Source organism: Myxocyprinus asiaticus, chromosome 33 (assembly GCF_019703515.2).
Source record: "Myxocyprinus asiaticus isolate MX2 ecotype Aquarium Trade chromosome 33, UBuf_Myxa_2, whole genome shotgun sequence".
NCBI classification, from domain to species: Eukaryota; Metazoa; Chordata; class Actinopteri; order Cypriniformes; family Catostomidae; genus Myxocyprinus; species Myxocyprinus asiaticus.
This window is the reverse complement of record NC_059376.1, coordinates 18,416,112-18,440,092: the sequence shown is the minus strand read 5'-3', so window position 1 is coordinate 18,440,092 and position 23,981 is coordinate 18,416,112. Positions and strand designations below refer to the sequence as shown.

Below are 23,981 nucleotides of genomic sequence, written 5' to 3'. Positions count from 1 at the left end.
GTGTTGTAGATGGTTCTGACAGAAAACATTTCATATATTGCAACACAGAAAAACATAATTGCAAGACATGATAAATTAGAAACAATTTATTATTTCAAGTGACTTTTTGTTATTTAAAAGCATTTTCACAAAATTAAATTTAGTCCGCAGAGCTATATCCAGCTTATTAACCCGCAATCTCGGTCCAGAATTTGGATCCATGCTCACATTATTGTCATTCTCCACATTCTTCTAAATGACAATACAGATCAGCCGACATATGTTTAGAATTACACATAACATTCAATCAGGAGAGACTTCCCGTGCCAGTTGGCAGAGCTGACCATGTAAACCGTTCCATGACCATAGATAAGGAATTGGGTTTTTCACTTAATTACGAGCACATGCCATACAGGCTCTCAGAGTAGAACTAATGTGTGATTACACAACCTGCTGTCATGTGATAGGCTGGTGAGAATGATGTCATTGCAACTGCCAAATACCCCAGGCACCCCACAAAAATCAAAGGTTGCATTACATTTAACCAACATTTAACCCCTGGGAGGTCATTTTTTTTTTCCTGTGAGAGCACACTCAGTCATTCCATACCAGCTTCATAGTTCAATTCTAATTAAAAAGCTTCTACTTAATCACCAACCTGTAAATTGTGTTTTTGTGTGTCTAATTTCTATCTCTTTCTGTGTTTGGACAAGTTAGAAAGGAAGCTCTTCCAATAATACTTGCTCTTTTGCATGCCTTTGGTTGTTAATAAAGTGTTGGAGTGCTTTCATGATTCCTTGGCAAGTGCAGAGCGTTATAGGGCAGGATGGAGGCACAAATACTAAGCCAACCCGATCCATGTTCATTGGACTTGAGAAAGAGAGAGAGTGAGAGACTTACAGATGAAGCTGTTAAAACGCTTTTTACGATTCTGGCGTAGAGAGAAATAAGAGCAAGTGAAACTGTGAACTTAAATGGATAGTTCACCAAAAAATTCTGTCATTATTTACTCACCCTCTTTGTTCCAAGCCAATGTGACTTTCTTGTGTGGAAAACAAAAGATTTCAGGCAGAGTGGTAGCCTCAGTCCTCATTCACTTTCATTGCATATTTTTTTCACACAGTGCAAGTAAATGGTGACAGGCGAGCATTCTCGGGGCTCCAATCTAGCATTTGATTGCGGTGGCACCAGTGCCACCAAGTCCTATAGTTGGTGACACCAGCACCTCATTTGGTAGCACCAGTGAGGGGTGGGGGTCTGTGGACTATAAAATGAAAATTTTAAATACAGAAAATAGTAATAAAAGTGATAAGAGTGGCTAAAAGAAGATACTCTGAGAAAGCTGAAAAACAAGTTTTCAGCTAACAACCCTGCATCAGTGTGGAGTGGCATGAAACAACTCACAAATTACAGGACTCCTACCCCCAACCCTGTGGTGGACCAACAACTGGCTGATGACCTGAATGTGTTCTACTGCAGATTTGAAAGGCCCAATCTCACATCCCACACCCACTCTGACCTTCACTTCACACAAACACCAACACCTCCTGCAACCCCCCTCCTTCCCCCTCCTGCTACTCAACGTGCACTTAAGATCTGTGAAGATGATGTGAGCCACGTCTTTCGGAAACAAAAGACGAGGAAAGCTTCAGGCCCAGATGGCATCTCATCAGCATGTCTTCAATCCTGTGCTAACCAGCTGGCCCCCATCTTCACACAGATCTTCAATAGATCACTGGAGCAGTATGATGTCCCATGCTGCTTCAAACGCTCAATCATTATTCCTGTCCCAAAGAAACCAAAAATCACAGGACTTAATGACTACAGACCTGTTGCCCTGACATCTGTGGTCATGAAATCATTTGAGAGACTGGTGTTGGCCCACCTGAAGAACATCACTGGACCCTTTCTAGATCCCCTTCAATTTGCTTATCGAGCAAACAGGTCTGTGGATGATGCAGTCAACATGGGATTGCATCATATCCTGCAACATCTGGACAGACCAGGGACATATGCAAGGATCCTTTTTGTGGACTTCAGTTCGGCTTTCAACACCATCATCCCAGCTATACTCCAGAATAAATTACACCAACTCTCTGTTCCCATGTCTATCTGTCAGTGGATTACCAGTTTTCTGATGGACAGGCAGCAGTTTGTGAGACAGGGGAAACTCACTTCCAGCACCTGTACAATCAGCACTGGTGCCCCCCAGGGATGGGTGCTCTCCCTACTACTCTTCTCCCTCTACACCAATGACTGCATCACCAAGGACCCCTCTGTCAAGCTCCTGAAGTTTGCAGACGACACCACTGTCATCGGCCTCATCCGAGATGATGAAGGGTCTGCTTACAGAAGGGAGGTTGAACAGCTGGCTGTCTGTTGCAGTCAAAACAACCTTGAGCTGAACACGCTCAAAACGGTGGAGATGATTGTGGACTTTAGGAGAAACACCCCAACACTGACCCCCTCACCATTCTAAACAGCACTGTGGCAGCAGTGGAGTCATTCAGGTTCCTGGGCACTACCATCTCTCAGGACCTGAAGTGGGAGACCCACATTGACTCCATTGTGAAAAAGGCCCAGCAGAGGTTGTACTTCCTTCACCAGCTGAGGAAGTCCAGCCTGCCACAGGTGCTGCCGATACAGTTCTACTCAGTGGTCATTGAGTCTGTCCTCTGCACTTCAATAACTGTCTGGTTTGGTTCAGCTATGAAATCAGACATCAGAAGACTACAAAGGAGAATTCGGACCGCTGAGAGGATTATTGGTTGCCCTCGGGCCCCCCCCCCCCTTCAAGAACTATACACTTCCAGAGTGAGGAAAAAGGCTGGAAAAATCACTCTGGACCCCACTCACCCTGCCCATTACATTTTTGAACTGTTGCCTTCTGGCCGACGCTTCAGAGCTCTGAGCACCAGAACCATCAGGCACAGGAACAGTTTTTTTTTCCCTTAGGCTATCCATCTCATGAACAGTTAAATTGCCCCATTGAGCAATAACTATGTGCAATACACAGTTTAGTCTTTTTTATATTTATCCAACCTCTTCTGACATTTCATTCCTCTGGGAAAAAAACAAACCCCGTCCCCCCCCCCCCTATTTTTGCACTACGTATGTGTATGTATGTATGGGTGTGTCTGTTTGTGTATGTATGTATGTGTATAACAATTTTTAGTTTTTTATTATTGTCTATGTCTTGCTGCTGTTTTTGTATTGTTTTTGTATGGTTGTACACTGGAAGCTCCTGTCACCAAGACAAATTCCTTGTATGTGTAAGCATACTTGGCAATAAAGCTGATTCTGGTTCTGATAATACAAAATGAAGTGCAAATACCAATAATGTTGCATATTTTAAAGATTTAAATTGACTGATATCAACAACAGGAATGTTAACTGTAACATCTTTAAAAACTAAAATGTTAACCTTATTTATAGGGCTAAATTATTCTGACAGTGCGACTGAATTGGGACTCCTTTCATCAGGCTGTTGTTGATTCAAGTTCAATTATCTCTTGGAAATTTGAAGGTAAACAAAACCAGTTATATTTTTCTACAATCAGAGAGCATTAGAAGAAAACAGATTTTATACAGAAAGAAAAATAGCTTCCTGACTAGCTTTCCAGGCTTTAAAGCCCTTGATTCTATTGTGCATTCACCCTTTAATATAAAATTTTCAGTAGTTTTTTTTTTTATAGTTTTCACAGTGGTATTTGTAACAAGACCATGGTAACCTCAGATAAAACCAAGCATGGATCGTTACTACCATGGTTAGATGTAACATGCTGAACAACAAACTATGGCATTTTTGTAATGAAAAACAGTACACTTAACACTTTTAAAACCTATAAATATAGAATATTTACGTTTATAAACTGCTATAGTTGTAACAACAATAAATTATATTCCCTCACTACCCTAATGCAGCCTATTATAAATGTAATAGAGCTACAGTAGTAATATAATATTTATTATGAATATATTTTTGCCTAAAATACTAGTTAATACCGTCAGTGTTACTATTCAAGGTAAAAAAAAAATTTAAAAGGTGGTGTGTAAAAATTCTGCTGATTTATGTCTGTGCATGTCACTGTGTTTTCTCAGCGTTTGTGCTTTTTTGAATATTGGACTGTTTAATGTGGTTTTAAGCTAGTTTACTCACCAAGGGTTTTCATAGAGATTTGCACCAGAGAATTCTGTGATGAATTCAAATGGTTTCCACAACTCCCTCCATGCTTCTCACTGGTTCTCGCAGTGCTGTAGTGATTTGCGCTGCACGGTTGAGAACTTGAGACCGGATCCGCGAGTAAACGCACCTGCTCATGCTGCTCTGTCCATTGATCCAAGTAGCGGATAGAGCTATTTCGTACCGCTTTTGACACATTTGCCATTTGCTTAACAGAAAATGGCAGCGCATAAACGGAGCAAGAGAAGGAGAGTTCAGAGACCAACTCTGTAGTCCCACCAGTGTAATCTATAAAAAAAATTAAGTCACACTGGTGGGAAAAGCGGTCACAAAATGCGACGATTTAGTCACCGTCTGGAGCCCTGTTTCTGCTTAACATCTCCTTTTGTTTTCCATGGAAGAAAGAAAGCCATACAGGTTTGCAGACACATTAGAATGAGTGATTAACAACAGAATTTTCCTTTCTGGGTGAACTGTCCTTTTTAAGTGAATGAAAGTGAGAAAAGTAAAGGAGTGTACTATACCCGTACCCTCTCCTCTCTGGAGATGTGTATCTGTCTTAACCCTTTTAGTATGGATCAGTCTTTCCCTGCTTTTTGTTGGTCTCCTGTGAAAAATAAACCTCCTCTTAGTCACCTACTGCTGTTAAAGAGAGGAACTATGAGGCAGAGAAAGGAAAGAAAAGAGGGAAAAGAGGAAAAAATGGTAGCAGTGTAAGAGAGACATTAATGGAGGAAAAAATAACATGCAAAATTGTTCAAATCTGCACTTTAACTGTCGTTTTAGGGTTTTATGGTTTACGGCGTTACGTTGTCAACGAAGTTGTTAAATTGAATATAACTTTTCACAGAAAAGGTTAGTAAATGATTTTATCACACTAAAATACTATTAACACATATATTGTTTATGTCTTGTGGCTATACTTTTGAAACAGTGAGTATTTTAACGTTTACGGACTGGTGATTGACGATTGAGCTTAACTTGTATTGAACCCAGAACATTTTTTTTAAAAAAGTTAAACTTCACTTGAGTGCTTGTTTGCCATCTCCATTTCTTGAGCTTCATCACACTGTGCGCTCAATTTCCATTGGCTGCTCACCATATGACTTCAAAGTTGTACAGCATCATACACAACAAGATTTCCTCTGCAGTCGTGGATTGTTGGCTCAGAAGTATCAAACATGCTTGATATCTTCCAACTACATGGAATCATATTCGGTAATTGTGTGCACCCATCATATAATGTTTCATGTTCGGTGAAATCTGTCAACTACGACTGGCCCATAATCTACAGAATTGTGCCAACTAGCACCAACGAGCACCGACTGGACCCAACTGCAAATCTGGGCTGAAATCTGAGTTAAAGGCTGGATTACACTACACAACTTTAAGGTTTTAGTGGGGCTTGCTATTAAAGTGCAGTACATAACTTGTTATGCACCATTTGTGCTACAGAAATGAATAATACCACAAATTATGGGGCTTTTTGGTGAGGTGTACATTCTTAAGCAGTCAGATGTATAAATATTCACCTGGCAGACAATGAAACGTAATAAATCCCTTAAAATTTAACTGAAGGAGTGACCCAAACTATATGGAGGGACCAGAATATTATTGAGACGTGGGGGTTGACCAGTAAGTAACCACCCACAAAAACCCTTGCAATTACCTATGAAAGCCTTAGTAACTACCCAAAACACCATAGAAACCACAAAGCAACACACTAACAACAGCTCAGAACACCTTAGCAGCCGCATATCAATGCCCTGGCAAACGTCCTAGCATCATGGTGGTGATGTTTGCACTGGCAGGTTCCACTTACATTTTTTTCAGAATTGTAAAAATCTGGTTTAATGCTTTCCACAATGATTAAAGAGCAGTCATGTCACTAATACAGTCTTATCATCACTCAAACACTTTAATGTGAGGCCTCGTATTTCGTCCTCATATTTTCCACTTGGAACCTCACAGACTTTCTTTTACGCCATTTCTTCCAATTATGCAAATGATTCTGTATACATATGCATAACATAGAGAGTTTTGTGAATGCATGCATTTCCGTGCTGTTGTCTTAAAACTTGCTAAATACAGTTGTGTTTTTATTACACAAGGGAAAAAACGCAACAATTGCTGTAATTACCACAAACACACACACACAAACACAAACATTTCCTCAAAGGCTCCAATCTCTGACCATATATCGGTAATTCATTCCCTCACACTGAAATATACCCCTGCTTCTCATTCTCTTTATCCATTTCACACACGTTATGTCTCCCAGTACCCCTGCATTCACTCACAGCCACTCTTTGCCTTTAAATGTTTATAGTGTGCTCTGTATCCTTCAGGCAACGGAGCTGCAACAGCACAACAAAAGCTGTCCTTCTTTCATTTAAACTGGCATTTTTTTTAGTTAAACTTTTTTTAATAAACAATCTTGGTCAACTTCACTTCAGAGCCATGTACGGGCAAGGAAGATATGGAAAATGACGCAAACTGTGTTTATTCCAACCAAATAATTTGTTGTGATTTTCAATAGCCCCATCAGTAATAAAAAACAACAGTTACCGTTTGACTCATTGTCCCAGATACCCGGACTAATAATAACCTCTTTATTAACTTCCCTATTTTCTTTCTGCTGTCAAATATAGACCTTTCAACAGCCAACATGCCATATCCAGTCAGACCATATTGAAGGTTTAGCATTGTTAGGTACTTCCGATTCTCCTAAAAAAAATTTCTCTCTTGAATTATTTCCAGCTTGACTGGCTGGTGTGCTAGGCGAAGTTTCCTAGACCTCCCAAGTTAACTTTCGTGAATATCCCTTATCCACCTAACTCCTGTATGGAATATAAGTCTGATCTTGCTCCATCTTGCTAATTAGCTGTGTTCACCATTCAGTCATGGATGTTCTGTGAGTCTGAATATTGAGAAGAGCTGCCAACCATTCTGATTAATTGTTGGGAATCTTGGATGACATTTGGCCAAGTTGGATACAGAAATCACTATAGCCTACAGTATGTCAAAACAAGATTTTATTTCTGAGCATATGGTTCTGCAGTTGTTTGAATGAACTTTACACTTATGTGTGTTTGAATGTGTTTTGTAGTGTCGCCCATTGATATATTTAGCAATGTTGCCTTCCAAACTCTCCTAAGAAATGACAACACAGTTGTGTAACACTGCATCCTCCCAGCTGCCTGAACATGGATTACCATTGATTCTGCAATACTTGGCTAATTCACCTCTGGTGTGATTGAGTTAACCTTTTAGACAGAATGAGACAGAGAATGACTCTACTGTGTTACGACTTGACAGCTGTGATGGTTTATTCATATTTACATAAATGGTTCCCTGTCTTTCAGAGTAAAGAGCAGCAGCGTCAGGCCCTAAACCAAAGTAACAAAGTGTTCCTCTACTGCGCTTTCCTGGACTACAGGTGGGTTGTATTATTTCTGCTTAAAGCATTTCTCTCATTTTCTCAATTAGCATCAAGCAAGGGAACGGTTCTTATATATTACAGCATGTCTTTTTGGATTTGTTTAGAGTTAGGACCTTAGCTCTAATAGTTGTAGAGCTTAATAAATATTATTAGTTGTGCTTGCTAAAGCAAGCATGACTATTACTATTGCATTCCTAGGGTGAGAGATTTGAACAAACCACTAATCCAAATTATTACATTTCTGAATGAAACTCTTCCCATACAGTTTGTGCTATGAACATGTATGATACCTCAAATCGTGAGACGTTTTGACGAGATATGTGCTGTTACTTTTCTAAGTTATGGGACTTTTGATAAAAAGGCTGAATAGACCTACATTTAAGGAGGGTCCCGACTTCTGAGCCAAATCTTGGAACTAGAATATCATAGAGACTTGGGGTAGGGTAGGGCACTTTTGACTTGTTCCAGTAAGCAGTGTTATTATCGTTAACGAAAACTAAAATGAGAACTAAAAAAAAACATTTTCTTTAACTAATATAAAAATGATCTTGAATTAATTTTAGATCCCTTTCCCTTAGGAACTCGAGCTGTGTAATCATATTGTGACACGCCCTGAGTGTCACGTGGTCTGAAGCCCTTATACAGTCATGCAAATTTATTGGCTGATGGCACTTAAGCAATGCCCCTAGGGAGCTACGTCATGGGCTCCATAAAGGCGCTCGCTTCGCGCTGTCGAGTCAGATTTTCTGTTCTTTGTACGACCTGTGTTGTACCTACGACTCACGTCGAAGAGAGGAACATTATTATTCTCCCTTTTGAGTGGCAACACAGGATGGAATTTAAGAAACGACTCGCCTCGTTTTGTAAAGTGTAATTTCAGAACAATTTTAAGGTATTTTTTTCCAAATATTACGAGGGTCCGACAGGGACCACGGCGCTGTTCGAGGCTCGCGATTTCTCACCACGATGCGTTATCCCCACTTGTTCTAGTTCCACGGCCTCCAGGTTGGAGCTCCGTGTGGGGGGGCAGTTTGCGATTTCGGCTTTGTGTCTGAGAAGATTGGAGTGTGAACGGACATCGGATTCTTCCTCGTGTTTGTCACCTTCCCCTTGAGCAAAAGCACGAGTTTTGTCGGGCATGCTTTGAGGCCTAGCTCGTGGCCATTTTCTGATGAACAAGCGTGCGAAAGAGTTACCATGCGCGTCTTGAGCTGTCGCAAAAATGCTGTATGAGAGAATCCGTCGTTTGAAGGTAAGGAAACAAATTTGCCCCTTTGTCCCTATTGTCTTTTTGTGTGTCGTTCTGGGAGAATGCACATGAATAAGGCAAAGGAGGAACAGCCTTGGCCTTTCTCTCTCTCCCCTCCCCATTCGAAGCAAACTGCTCACGGTGGAGGGGATTATGCATGAGCCCGGCTGCAGAATGAGGGGGCTGGAATAAGAGAATATTCCCCAAAAGAGTGATGGTGAACCAATGTGCGTGTGTTTCGTTGGTGCCATTATTCTTTCGGGATGCTATCAATAGATGCAAGATATTTTAACTAGTTTTTTTGTCTTTCGCCCATTTGTGGACCACGTGGGCATCTGACGAGACAAGAGACATGTACTGCTTACGGCTCGCACTGGGGAACGAGTTGGTCAAGGTGATGCCGAGGGTGTTTCTGGGTGTTGCGCGTTGTTCCCCCATTATATATTGGGACCGGTTTAGTTCTAACCCGTTTTTTCAGTACACCAATTTAGCTCAGTCTCCCCCTTAATTTATGCTGGCAAACGAGCATTGAATATTTTTAGCTTGAGTTTTGCCTCGGGAGACACGTAATATAACTCGGTGTACGATAAAAATAGGTCTACACACGAGCCTGTCAGGCTTGCTGTGTAACGATGGATGAGCCCCTATTCAGTGAATGTTCTATGCTAGGGTAGATGGTTTATCTGGCATCCTCTGCTGTAAATACATTCAGAGTGACTGCTTTTTATAACTGCCTGATCGAATTCGGTCTCTGTCTCCATGACCAAGTGTTTCAGGATATGTATTTCAGAATTCGATGTTCATCGAGCACAAGTGTACACAAAACATACAGTGAACATAAGCATCATACATTGTCCCCTCATAAAGAATGCCGGGCCGTTGTGGTGAACCAGTTTTCTGAAATAATTATTTTCTCCAATGTTCATAAACTTTTCCCCTTTCAAATACCAGGGAAAATGTTTTTTTCTGTCAGCGTCCCTGCTGTAGATACATTCAGGTCGCTCATCATTTATGCCTAAATACAATAAAGGCAAAAATATTATCAAATTCCCTTCAACCAGCCACAGTATTAGAGGAGCAAAGGCTTCCAGAGGCAACAGAGGAGATTTCCCCCTCATAGAGAGAGTGCGGCTTTTACAGCTGTCATTTTCTGGTCCCAAAAAAAGATGGCGGCTTGCGTCCCGTTCTGGATTTGAGACGTTTGAATTCCAAAGTAATGAAATGTCAATTCGGAATGCAGATAGAAGCAAATAATGTCACAAGTGCAGCTGGGGGACTGTTTTTTGACAACAGATTTGAAGGACGCTTATTTCCATATTCAGATTGTGCCGAAGCACAGGTGCTTTGTCAGATTCGCTTTTGGAGGCAAAGCGTATCAATTTTGCGTCCCTCCGTTTGGACTTGCACTGGCACCATGCACTTTCACAAAATACTGGATGCAGCTTTGACGCACTTGAGGCTTCAGGGCATCCGCGTTTTGAATTATCTCAATGATTAGTTGGTGCTAGCCCACTTGGAGACTTTGGCTGCCCAACATTGAGATGTCATTCTCAGCCATTTGAGCAATCTAGGGCTGTGTGTAATCCTAGGCAAGAGTGTCTTGTTGCCAAGGCAACAGACTCTATTTCTAGGGGTGGAGCTAGATTCCCGGGCGATGCAGACGCATCTGTCTCCAGTTCGCGTTCTGTTATTCCGCCGGTGTCTAGCGATGTTCAGAGTGGGACGCGTTCTCCCTGCGAGAACATTTCACAGGCTCTTGGGGCTCATGATCACGGCTTCCGCTGTCATTCCCCTGGGCATGATGCATGCGAGACCTTTTCAGGTGCTGCTTGAACTCCACAAAGGGACTTCAACCACTGACACATGCATTCCATCTCTTCAAAGTGACACGTGAGTGCTATCGAACTCTGTCACCATGGAAATGGACCCACCTTCTGATGTCGGGCATTCCGTTGGGACAGGTGTGTCGCCACAAAGTTATAACGACAGACACCACCTCCACGTGTTGGGGCGCTGTAACAAGGGTCGTCCAGCATGCGGGGTTTGGACGGGCCAGCGTCAATATTGGAACATAAACTGTCTGGAGATGTTCACGGTGCTTCTGATCGTTACATTTTTTTCCTCCCTGAGATTCAGGGCAGTCATGATCTTATCCAGTCGGACAACAGGACGGTGGTGTCTACATTAATCGCCAGGGAGGAGTGTGTTCTCATGCTATGCTGAGGCAGGCATGTCGCATTCTTCTATGGGCACGGGACAATGTGCTGTCTCTACGAGCCGTGCATGTTCCGGGCCAGTTGAATTTGGGGAGGATCTCCTGTCCAGACAGGGTTTGATGCCTGGAGAGTGGACATTACATCCTCAGATTAATCAAAATCAAATCAAATCACTTTATTGTCACACAGCCATATACACAAGTGCAATGGTGTGTGAAATTCTTGGGTGCAGTTCCGATCAACATAGCAGTCGTGACAGTGATGAGACATACGCCAATCTACAATAAACATCAAATTAACACAACACAATTTAAACATCTGTTATACATAATTAAACTCGACTTAAAACATCAAATTAACACAGCACAATTTAAACATCTGTTATACATAATTACACAACTTAAAACATCAAATTAACACAACACAATTTAAACATCTGTTATACACAATTACACTCAACAATATACAATAATAACATACATTGCACAGTATACAATATGCTGTTTTTGTTTTTTGTTTTTTTTTTTTGTTTTTTACTATATAGATACTATATAGATACACATTATTCAATAAAAATTAAAATATATATGAAAAAAAGTATATATATAGAATGTACAGTATTGTACTGTATTGACATTCAGGCTGTCGGTTGATAGTCAGTTGTTAAGAGAGACATAATATAATGACAGTAATATAATTTATGACAGTCCGGTGTGAGATAAAAGAGTAATAAAGTGCAGGGATGATGTATTTTGATCGTGGGAGATCAAGAGTTCAGAAGTCTGATTGCTTGGGGGAAGAAGCTATCATGGAGTCGGCTGGTGCGTGTCCTGATGCTGCGATACCGCCTACCTGATGGTAGCAGTGAGAACAGCCCATGGCTCGGGTGGCTGGAGTCTCTGATGATCCTCCGAGCTTTTTTCACACACCGCCTTGTATATATTTCCTGGAGGGAGGGAAGCTCACCTCCGATGATGTGTTTGGCAGTTCGCACCACCCTTTGCAGTGCTTTGCGGTTGTGGGCAGTGCTATTGCCGTACCAGGCGGAGATGCAGCCAGTCAGGATGCTCTCCACAGTGCAGGTGTAGAACCGTGTGAGGATGTGGCGGTTCATTCCAAACTTCCTCAGCCGTCTCAGGAAGAAAAGGCGCTGATGAGCCTTCTTCACAACGACTTCAGTGTGGACGGACCATGTGAGTTCCTCAGTGATGTGGACACCCAGGAACTTGAAGCTGCTGACTCTCTCCACTGGTGCTCCATTGATGGTGATTGGACTGTGTTCTCTGTCTTTTCTCCTGAAGTCCACCACAAGCTCCTTTGTCTTACTGACGTTGAGGGAGAGGTTGTGCTCCTGACACCAGTGTGTCAGAGTGTGCACCTCCTCTCTGTAGGCTGTTTCATCATTGTCAGTGATCAGACCTACCACCGTCGTGTCATCAGCAAACTTAATGATGGCATTGGAGTTATGTGTTGCCACACAGTCATGTGTGTACAGGGAATACAGTAGTGGGCTGAGAACACAGCCCTGCGGGGCTCCAGTGTTGAGGGTCAGTGATGAGGAGATGTTGCTGCCTATTCTAACCACCTGGCGTCTGCTTGACAGGAAGTCCAGGATCCAGCTGCACAGCGAGCTGTTTAAGCCCAGAGCCCGGAGTTTCTCATCTAGCTTGGAGGGCACTATGGTGTTGAATGCTGAGCTGTAGTCTACAAACAGCATTCTCACATAAGTGTTCTTTTTTTCCAGGTGGGAGAGAGCAGTGTGTATTGTAGATGCAATGGCATCATCAGTGGAGCGGTTGTTACGGTAAGCAAACTGCAGCGGGTCAAGATTGAGTGGTAATACAGAGCAGATGTAATCTCTGATTAGTCTCTCAAAACATTTGCTGATGATGGGGGTCAGAGCAACAGGACGTCATTTAAACAAGTTATTTTCGATTGTTTTGGAACAGGCACAATGGTGGATGTTTTAAAGCATGTGGGGACTACAGACAAAGAGAGGGAGAGGTTGAAAATGTCCGTAAAAACACCAGCCAGCTGGTTCGCGCACGCTCTGATGACGCGGCCCGGAATGCCGTCTGGACCCGCGGCTTTGCGGATATTCACCCGTCGGAATGATCGGGTTACATCCGCTACAGAGACGGAGAGTGAACTAACCTCTGTAGCTTCGGCCGTGAGAGCTCTCTCCGCGAGGGTGGTGTTATTTCCCTCGAAACGAGCATAAAAAGTATTTAGCTCATCTGGGAGAGAGGCAGCGGTGTTCATGGCGGAGTTTTTATTCCCTTTAAAGTCCGTGATGATGTTAATTCCCTGCCACATGCTTCTAGAGTTGGTGGTGTTAAACTGTCCTTCAATCTTACTCCTGTACTGGCGTTTTGCTGTTTTGATAGTTTTTCGGAGGGCATAACTGGCTTGTTTATGCTCCTCCGCGTTCCCGGAATTAAAAGCGGAGGTCCGCACATTAAGTGCTGCGCGAACATCGCTGTTGATCCACGGCTTCTGATTCGGATAGATTCGCACAGTTCTGGTCGGAATCACTTCCTCTACACACGTTCTGATGAAGCACATTACGCTATCAGCGTAAAGCTCGATGTCGTCATCAGAGGCGGACCGGAACATCTCCCAGTCCGTGCGATCAAAACAGTCTTGTAGCGTAGAGTCTGATTGGTCCGACCAGCACTGGATCGTTCTGAGGGTGGGTGCTTCCTGTTTCAGTTTCTGCCTGTAAGCGGGCAGAAGCAGAATGGAAGAGTGGTCCGATTTTCCAAATGGTGGGCGGGGGAGGGATTTGTAGCCATCCCGGAACGGAGAGTAGCAATGGTCCAAAACCCGGTCCCCTCGTGTGTTGAAACTAATGTGCTGGTGATATTTTGGTGCGACTGATTTTAAACTGGCTTTATTAAAGTCCCCGGTCACAATGAACGCGGCCTCAGGGTGCGCGGTTTCCTGCTCACTTATGCTCCCATACAGTTCCTTGAGTGCCCGGTCTGTGTCGGCTTGTGGGGGGATGTACACAGCAGTGATAATGACCGCTGTGAATTCCCTCGGTAGCCAGAATGGTCGACACAGAAGCATAAGAAATTCCAGATCAGGAGAACAGAAAGACTTGATAGAATGTATGTTCCTCTGATCGCACCAGGATTTGTTGATCATAAAACATACACCACCTCCTCTAGTTTTACCTGAGAGGTCTTTCGCTCTGTCCGCTCGGAGCATGGAGAACCCCGCGGGTTCAATGGCTGAGTCTGGAATCTCCGCAGACATCCAAGTTTCCGTAAGGCAGATAACGCAGCAGTCCCTCGTCTCTCGTTGGAAAGAGATCCACGCTTTCAGCTCGCAGAGCTTGTTATCCAGAGACTGAACATTTGCCAGTAGAATAGTGGGTAGCGGGGGTCGATTTGCGCGGCGTCTTACTCTGATGAGAACGCCGGCTCTGTTTCCCCTTTTCCTCCTGCGTTTCCGCGGCCGTGCTGCCCAGACAAAGGGCTCCGCTTGCGTGTTTGTAAACAGCGGGTCGGCATTGAGGAATGTGAAGTCCGGTTTACGGTGTGAGATCGCTGAGCCAATGTCCAAAAGTGTTTGTCTGTCGTAGACAATAAGGCAGGCAACATCCAAGACAAGAAACATAAGAATTGTAAACAAAACAAACAAACCATTGCTAAGTTGTGTCGGAGCTCGCAACGCAGCAGCCATACTCGGCGCCATCTTGAGTCCAGAGGAACATATCTGGATTATGGAACAAATCTGGAGAAGGTTTGGCAGAGCAGAAGTGGATCTGTTCACTTCGAGCGAGATGTCCCCTCTGGTTTTCCCTCTCGCCCCCGGCACCGCTGGGCATCGATGCGTTGGCACATCAGTGGCCGACAACGCATCTTTACATGTTTCCATTGATCAGTCTGCTGCACGCAGTTCTGCAGGGAGTTCGGGAGGATCGGGTTCGGTTTCTGTTAGTGGCGCCGTTTTGGCCATCGCAAGTATGGTTTTCGACTCTGGTCTGTCTACTGGAGGAAGTGCCTTGGAAGATTCCAGTCAGAACAGACATGTTGTCTCAGGTTCGGGGCAGCATTTGGCAACCCCGGCCAGACCTGTGGAAGTTACGGGTATGGCCCCTCAACGGGGTGCACTTTTGAATGATGGGTTATCCCCCGCTGTGTTTGATACCATTCTGAATGCTAGAGCTCCATCAACTAGGAAGCTTTATTTGTTCAACTGGCTTATTTTTACTTCTTTGTGTGTAGAGCGCAAGGGGAAGATCCAATTCATTGCCCTGTCGGTATAGTGCTGGATTTTTTTGCTGGAGAATTTGGGGGCCGGGATTGCCCCAGCAATGCTTAAAGTCTATGTTGCCACTATAGCGGCTGAGCAAGCACTTATCAATGGAGTCTCTGTTGGTAGACATTCTCTTGTCTCTTGTTTTATGCACAGCATACGCAGGCTTAGACATTTTCGTCCCATCTGCGTTCCTTTTATTGGATTTATCTGTTGTTTTAGAGGCGCTCTCGGGTGCGCCGTTTGAGCCTTTGGCAACAGTCACTGATAAGTTTCTGACTCTTAAAACAGCCCTGCTGGTGGCATTGGCGTCATTTAAAAGAGATGGTGATTTGCATGCCCTGTCGATTAATCGCTTATGTATGGATTTTGCGCCAGGGTGTTCAAGGTTGTTAAGACCTCGCTTGGGCTATTTGCCCAAGGTCATTTCCAAATCATTTTGCTCACAGACTATTAATTTTCAAGCTTTCTATTTCCTTATTTGAGTCAGAGGAGCATGAAAGATTGCATATGCTTTGCCCAGTTCGGGTGCTGCGAGTTTATATTGACCGTACTAGCATTTGTTTGTTTGCTTTGTTGCATGCAACAGGGGTGTTTCGGTGTCCAAGCACCATTGGCTAATTGATGCAATTTCAAGTGCTTACGAAGCGTGGGGTTTGCCTTCGCCTTCAAGTATTCGAGCTCATTCTATGAGGAGCATGGCATCCTCATGGGCTTTGGATAGAGGTTCATCCTTGGAGGACATTTGTATGGTGGCAGGATGGTCCTCTTCGCATACATTTGTTCGATTTTTATAATCTGGATGAGGGTGTGACACCTGCTTCCCAGGTTCTCTCTGTTGGAACAGGAATAAACTCATAATTCCCTCTTTATTTATTCAGACACTTTAGCTCGCTTGTGCACCGCTATATGCTTGCCACATGGGCGTAGACAGTTGGCAGCTACTGTTCGCATGGCCTTCATGCAGAAAATCTGACTCGATGGTGCGAAGCGAGCGCCTTTATGGAGCCCGTGACATGGCTCCATCAGCCAATAAATTGGCAATAAGGGCATCAGACCACGTGACACTCAGGACGTGTCCTAATGCGATTACGCAGCATCTCGTTCCCACTCTGATTTTGTTTTCAAAACACAGTAGTGAATATGGGCAAAGTGGGACACTTTTGGAAATTTGACTTTTCTTTGTATTTTTAATTATGATCCAAATAGTGCATAACCTGACATTATACCTTTTATAGAAAGCTTAAAATGTTTCCTACCTTTGTCAAAAGCAAAAATTAAGAAATACTCAATACAGGGAAGAAGAACCTATGGAGAATCTCTTTTGACCAAATCCTAGATTTTTTTTTTTTCAGGCAGTGTTGTTAAAGTGGGACAGAGGAAAAAGGATTGTATAGAAAATATCTACAAATTATTTGAAATATTTGTTTTACATTTTCTTATAGATTTTTACATCATAAATTATCATATGTAACTTTTGCAAATAATAAGTCAACTTTTACTTTTTTATAATCAAAAACATATTTCCCTTAAATTTCTTTACCATTGCTTTTCCCACCATTGGTCATGAAATGAGCTCTGCCACTAATCCTGCTGTAAAATCCTCAATTTAAAACCTAAAAAAGTTTATTGCTTTCTTCCCCAAGATTAGTTTACTAATGATTTCTAACCATTTAAAGAAATTCAAATGGATACAATGGGGATCAAGCTTAACTGTCCTACTTTACCCATCTTCACACTATATTATGCACTTTGAAACATTTACAATCCACCTTAATTAAGCATAAAAATGCTAGTAGATAGAGGTCACACAAGATTGTCCTGAAAATATTTATTGACTTTAGACATTTTAAACGACACCAGTAAATGCTTTAGCTTTGACAGCGATAAAATACTGAAACTAAAACTGAAATAGAACTAACTAAACTGAAACTAGAAAACACTGAGGAAACTAAACTAAAACTAACAGACAAAATGTGAAAATTAACAAAAACGAAACTAAATTGAAATGACAAATTGAATATAAAATGGAAATAAAATCTCAACTAAAAATCCAAAACTATAATAACCCTGCCAGTAAGTAACCACCCAATACATGCTAGCAACCGCTTACGGTAGTAATGCCGTAGTAACCACCCAGAACACCCTAGTATTCGCAATGTATTCGGAAAAACACTTAGAATATCTTCTAAAACCCTAGCATTGTGAAGGTGAGTTTTGCGTGGGCAAGCACCACTCACATTTCCTTCAGAAAATGTAAATATCAAGTTTAATTTACAAACTTGTTTATGAATTTTGAGGACATCCCCCTTTTCTCACTGTAAATTATCTCTCCCATCTGTCATCACTCTTAGTGTTCCTGTAACCATTTTCAAAAATGCTTCACTTTAAAGATTGTGTGTGTGTGTGTGTGTGTGTGTGTGTGTGTGTGTGTTTTACATTTGTAACATTAAAATTTAGCACATCTACTGTACCCATGATAGTGACAATTTTAAGCAATTTCATACCAAGTATTCAAGGATAACTCTCAATTGCACAGTCTTTCTTCCAATTTATCATTCAGAAGAGTCTTTTAGGATTCATAATGCTCTGTTATTGATAAAGAGCAATCTTGTGTACAAAATATGTAGGGACAATAAATGAAGCCAATTTTTAGGATCATTTGGAAAATATAAATCCATTTAAATAGAGCATGTTTGATTTGTAGTGTCACCCCTTCATCTCTTGTCTTTTCTCTTTCTCATTAAATTACTGCAACCATCATGGACATGGAGGTGACTCTCATTGAGATTAATAGGAACTTGTTTTAGTTTTGATTTAGTTGAAATCAAATTTGATGAACTTTCTGGTAATACCATTAACACTGGCCGAGGGTGTGAATGCATATTTCAATACGCACTATGAATAACTCCAGCATGTGTAATGCTCAGTTAAACATGTACACTGTTTGTGTGTTTCAGCTCCAAAGAGGGTGTGTGGTCCAATGAGGGGTGTGTAAGAGCTGATGGAAACCTGTCCTTCTCTGTCTGCTTGTGTAACCATCTGACCAACTTCGCCATTCTTATGCAGGTGGTTCCTATGGAGGTGAGAGAATCACAATGTCACACTGTCTGATGCCTGTTTTTCTCTGTAGCTGATGAATTACCGTCAGTCCTGCTTATTTTGGCAAAACATGAAGTTGATTTAAATGATACAAGATCTTCATAAATATAAATATCAAATGAAAGGTAGGGATCTGTAAGATATCAAACAATACATAAAGTAAACTTTATATTTTCCATTAAAAAAAATGTCTGTCAAAGTTGTGTCCTCACTTTAGGTCAACTTAGGTCAGGCTTGAAGTTTTGATTGGCTGAGGCACTCACTAAATCAGCAGCAGAGCTTTAGGAGAGAAGACAGTTTGGACCAAGTTGAGACAGTTCTCCAAGGGAGGCGAGCAGTATTTTGTTGCTAGTTCATTCGAAGCCCTGATGTTGTACGTGAATGTGTCTCGGAGGAGGCCGCAAGGCAGAGCTTGTGTGAGTTATGTACTGTGGGCTGAATATGGGTGGATGGATTGTCATCTGTCACGGAGAGCTTGTAAATAACAGCCGCCTTTTGAGATACTGAACGAGAACCACAGTGTGATATTTTGTTAACCCTTGTCCTGTTGATTTATTTAAAGAAAGTTAAAGAGCAAATTTAAGTCAGGCAAAAGACTCTGTCAACAAGAAGTACTTGCTAAGTAGGGACGTGCTCTTTTGGGGAAGAAAAGAGATGAATTGTTTCACAGAAAGGCAGATTCGTGCTCTAAGGTTTGCACTTTCTACAGCTGTACTCCTCCATGGGTGCACAAGCCAAACCGAAGCACCCAGGTGCAGCTTGGCTCTTCTGCGTCTATCATCTGCATGTGTTTGTTGAGAAAATCTGTGCTCACTCAGTCATGTAATCATCTCCTCTTGTGCTTTGATGCTTATGTCTGCTTCTGCCGGAGCCTCAATTAGCGGCTCACCTCAATACTTTAAGCCTGGAAGAAATCATGCTTTCCCCACTACTCTGCAGTTCCTCGATATTCTGGGCCTGTGATAATCACAAGGCAGGAAGTAGAGTTAATGTAGAATTGAACCCAAGCACAGATATATAATTTTTGTGGAAAACAACTGCCTTTGGGACCAGTGTGTAGATGCAACACTGGGTACCAATTACTGGCAGTGGGTCAGAGGAACCATAACAATGCAGCTCTACAGCATATATGCCGAGAGCTCTTGTATAAAAAATCTGTTCACCCTTTCCTAATAGGTGGTTAAAAGGGGTCATATCATAAAATTTATCATTTTCTTTTCCCTGAAGTCCGCTTAGTGAATTTTAATCAAGGTTTTTGCATCAAACAGTCATAATTTAGAGTTTCAACATTAAATTAAACAGAATTAAACAGGCTGTTTTAATTTTGTGCCTTATTAAGATTTAGATACAAACGCCCTCTTTTGTTTGCACGAGTAACAATGTATACTCATACACTGAGGGTTTGCTGCTGGGTCCAATATATAGTTATTGCAGATGCCCCATCTTTCGATAACAGCTTCATTGCAAAGTCTGAATTGCATAATGATGCTGAATTGTGCCACACAACACTACAAAAATTATTTTCTTACCCTTTTTGTGTGTGCGCACGTGCATGTGTGCATGCGTGTGCGTGTGCGTGTGCGTGTGTGTGTGTGTGTGTGTGTGTGTGTGTTGTTTTTCAGTTAAAATATTTAAATATCCTTAAAGCAAGATACATTTACTTGAGAAGTAAAATTAAAGACTATAAGAATAACATAAAATACTTGTTTTTAGAGAAATCTAACCAAATTTAGTGAGGTTTATCTTAAAACAAGGGGGGGAAATTATCAATGGGGTAAGAAAAATAAACTAGGAAAGTACCCATTGACAGTTATGGGCTACTTTTTTCAGCAAAACGGTTAAGGTCAGACTGAAATTATCAGAAACCTTTTTTTAAAATAATGAACAGGAAATACAGATATGCAGAGCTGTAGGTGCTACACAGAGGCAGGAACAGCACAAGTATTTTTCCATTGTTCTCCTTATAAGCTCTCTGTTACTGGTTGGGCTAAGTTTCACCCAAGTATCACCCAATCATTGACATGTAAACGTGGATGGTCATGTGCTGATGTAGTAATCGGCCTGATGTCAGAGAAGTCAGAAGTACAAGAACAAGCCGTTTGTTCTTTTTGAAAATAAAGTTTTGAGTTCTACAGTATGTTTTTTTACAAATACAGAATGTTAGTATAATAAACTCTTTTACTTCCAATGATCAAATAAATTTTGATTTTGTGATATGGCCCCTTTAAGAGCTATTAGAAAATAGCAAGAATCAGGTTTCATGTATATATCATGCAAATGATTATCGTCATACTTGAAAAGAAATTAAAGCAAGACTATTGGGATTTTCTGAACTGTTAGCTTTTCTACCTTGGATTTGAACTGTTAGCGCTCTTCTGAGAACAGCGTCTTATTCCTAGAAATGTGATGGATGGAATCGGTGACAGGGTCAGGCAAGGGTGTTTTGGATGAAATGATGATGAAATTCAATAGAAGTAATTTAATATTATGCAAACATCAATCCAAGTTCAGCTGGTCATATGTGACCTTTGACTTCACAATCAGAGGATTATTGCTGTGGTATCCAGTATGTTTCTTATTTGCTGGAACAGCTACAGTTTATAAGCGCCTCAAACCCCTTCAGTGCTGTGCAGTACACTAGGCCACAATGAAATTGTTTCTCCCTGCCATACTGTTGTGTTTGTCTCCACCACAGCTCTCAAAGGCCCACCAGGTGGCGCTCTCTACCATTAGCTACATCGGCTGCTCTATCTCCATTTTCTGCCTGGCAATTACACTGGTGACCTTTGCTGTGCTGTCGTGAGTATGCTACAGTGGATATACTTTAAAAAAATAGTTGACCCAAGAACCCTTAGTTTAATAGTTTACACACCTTATGCCATCCCAAATGTATATGTCTTTCTTCTACTGAACACGAACAAAGATTTTTAAAAGAATATATCAGCTCTGTAGGTCCTTACAATGCAAGTAAATGGGTACCAAAATTTCCCAAAAAAGCTCCAAAAGCACATAAAGGCAGCATAAAAGTAATCCATATGACTCCAATGGTTTAATCCATATCTTCAGTATAGATGTGAGTGAGAAACAGATCAATATTTAAGTCCTTTTTTAGTATCAGTCTCCACTTTCACATTCTTCTTTTGTTTTGGGTGATTCGCATTCTTTGTGCATATTGCCACCAACTGGGAAAGGAGGAGATTTTTTGTAAAAAGTATGTAAATATTGATCTGTTTCTCACCCACATTTATATAGCTTCTGAAGACATGGATTTAACCACTGGAATCGTATGGATTACTTTTATGCTGCCTTTATATGCTTTTTGGAGCTTCAGAGTTGTGGTCACCATTCACTTGCATTATATGGACCAACAGAGCTGAAATATTCTTCTAAAATATCCTTTTGTCTTCAGCAGAAGAAAGTAAGTCATACACATCTGGGATGGCATGAGGGTGAGTATATGATAAGAGAATTTTTATTTTTGGGTGAACTATTCCTTTAAGCTCATTTGAAAACTTGAAAATAAGTTTTAGGTCAGATTATACATTTTATTTGACAATAATCACTTAACTCATCAGCTTTTCTGATTTCTTGTCTATATAGGTCTGTTAGCACCATCCGTAACCAGCGTTACCATATTCATGCCAACTTGGCATTTGCCATCTTAGTTGCTCAGATCCTTCTACTCATCAGCTTCCGCTTCAACCCTGGCACGGTAAGTCCGTGTACCAACTAAATTTTAGGCCTAGTGAAAAAGACCAAGCACAGGCTCAAACGATTAGCCCACTAAATATTGTTGGATAACACACTAAAAGATGGTTGACATTCTTGTTGTTTATTAAATTTTCAAATGAATTCAACATCTCATTAAGGTTGTAATGTGTTTAATAGTGTTTGTTGCGTTTGAGGATTATTGTACCGTCATTAGTTAATCCAATAAGGTGGAATGAGTAGATGACTTCACTAATCATCTTACATCCTTCAGCATTACAGAGAGATTAATTTGATATTGAGTTAATTAGAATTTGTTTCCTCTGTCTGAGGACTTTGCTGAGCTCTCGCTGTGGGCGTTTTATTGGTAATGTCACTGTTGTGCTGGTATAAACTCAACAAGCTCAGTGATGATTTTACAAATATCTTATCAATGTATCACTAACATGAACAAACAAAAATCTATAATTTTTTGAAAAAATAACATTAACCAAATTTATTAAAAACTGTGAAATATCTTTGATCATTATTAGCTCATGATACCATCTGAACTGACTAATGTAAGAAATAGAATCTTTTTGTAAAGTGTTATCGTAACACAAGTATGTTTCAAGAAAAAAGTGAAATCGAATTAAGGGTCAAAGGTAATCACCTATGGTGGTGTGGGTGTAATATTATACCCTGAATGGTTAAAAATGGCTTTTAAAAGGGGGCCTGGGTAGCTCAGTGGTAAAAGACGCTGGCTATCACCCCTGGAGTTCGCTAGTTCGAATCCCAGGGTGTGGTGAGTGACTCCAGCCAGGTCTCCTAAGCAACCAAATTGGCCCGGTTGCTAGGGTGGGTGGAGTCACATGGGGTAACCTCCTCGTGGTCGCTATAATGTGGTTCGTTCTCGGTGGGGCGTGTGGTGAGTTGAGCGCGGATGCCACAGTGGGTGGCATGAAGCCTCCACACACGCTATGTCTCCGTGGCAACGCGCTCAACGAGCCACGTGATAAGATGCGTGGGTTGACAGTCTCAGACACGGAGGCAACTGGGATTCATTCTCCGCCACCCGAATCACTACGCCACCATGAGGACTTAAAAGTGCACTGGGAATTGGGCATTCCAAATTAGGGGAAAATTTTTTTAAAAAATACAAAAATGGCTTTTAAAGATCCTCTGTAGTGGACACCATGCACCAGAGTTTTAAAAAGAATATCTGTTAGCATGAGGCCCTTTATTTAAAGATTTACTAAATAGATGAGGGAAAAATTGGCAAAGATTTACAAAATAGATACATTTTCAGTGTAATCCATTTTGTCTGGACACATGTCCTGATCTCAAAGGGCCAGATTGTATTGTTATTGTCCTCTCCCACCCAGCTTCCATGTAAGATCCTGGCGGTTTTGCTGCACTTTTTCTTCCTGTGTGCATTCGCATGGATGCTGGTGGAAGGACTGCATCTTTACAGTATGGTGGTCAAGGTATTCGGCTCTGAGGGCAGCAAGCACTTCTACTACTATGCCATTGGCTGGGGTAGGTCTTCAGAACATTGTATATATACACTTATAAGTGTATATACACACAAGGTAAAGAGAAAATAAGACCCAGTTTTAAATTACACATAACACATTAGGTGTTGACTCAAGGGTAAACATGACTTGTGCCAACTACAACGTGTTATGTGCAGGTAATTATTGACCATTAAGCCATTAAAATTCAAGAGGCTTTTAGAAACCAAACACTTAATAATTTTGCCTTTTGTTGGTCCTATGTAGTTTATGGTAACATTTTTGTTTTCCTTTTAAGATGATCACGATAAACAATTTTGGTACAGCGTCACTTGCGTACAAT

General features: G+C 41.5%; 1 protein-coding gene across 1 annotated transcript in view; it reads left to right on the top strand.

The window, feature by feature from the left end:
* Positions 1-23,981, top strand: part of LOC127424132 (adhesion G-protein coupled receptor D1-like) — a 72,850-nt gene that overhangs the window by 38,474 nt on the left and 10,395 nt on the right. The window contains exons 14-18 of the mRNA XM_051669055.1: positions 7,528-7,601; positions 18,296-18,419; positions 21,133-21,236; positions 22,038-22,149; positions 23,510-23,663. Coding sequence (XP_051525015.1) covers positions 7,528-7,601; positions 18,296-18,419; positions 21,133-21,236; positions 22,038-22,149; positions 23,510-23,663 — 568 coding nt within the window. The remainder of the gene's footprint in view (positions 1-7,527; positions 7,602-18,295; positions 18,420-21,132; positions 21,237-22,037; positions 22,150-23,509; positions 23,664-23,981) is intronic.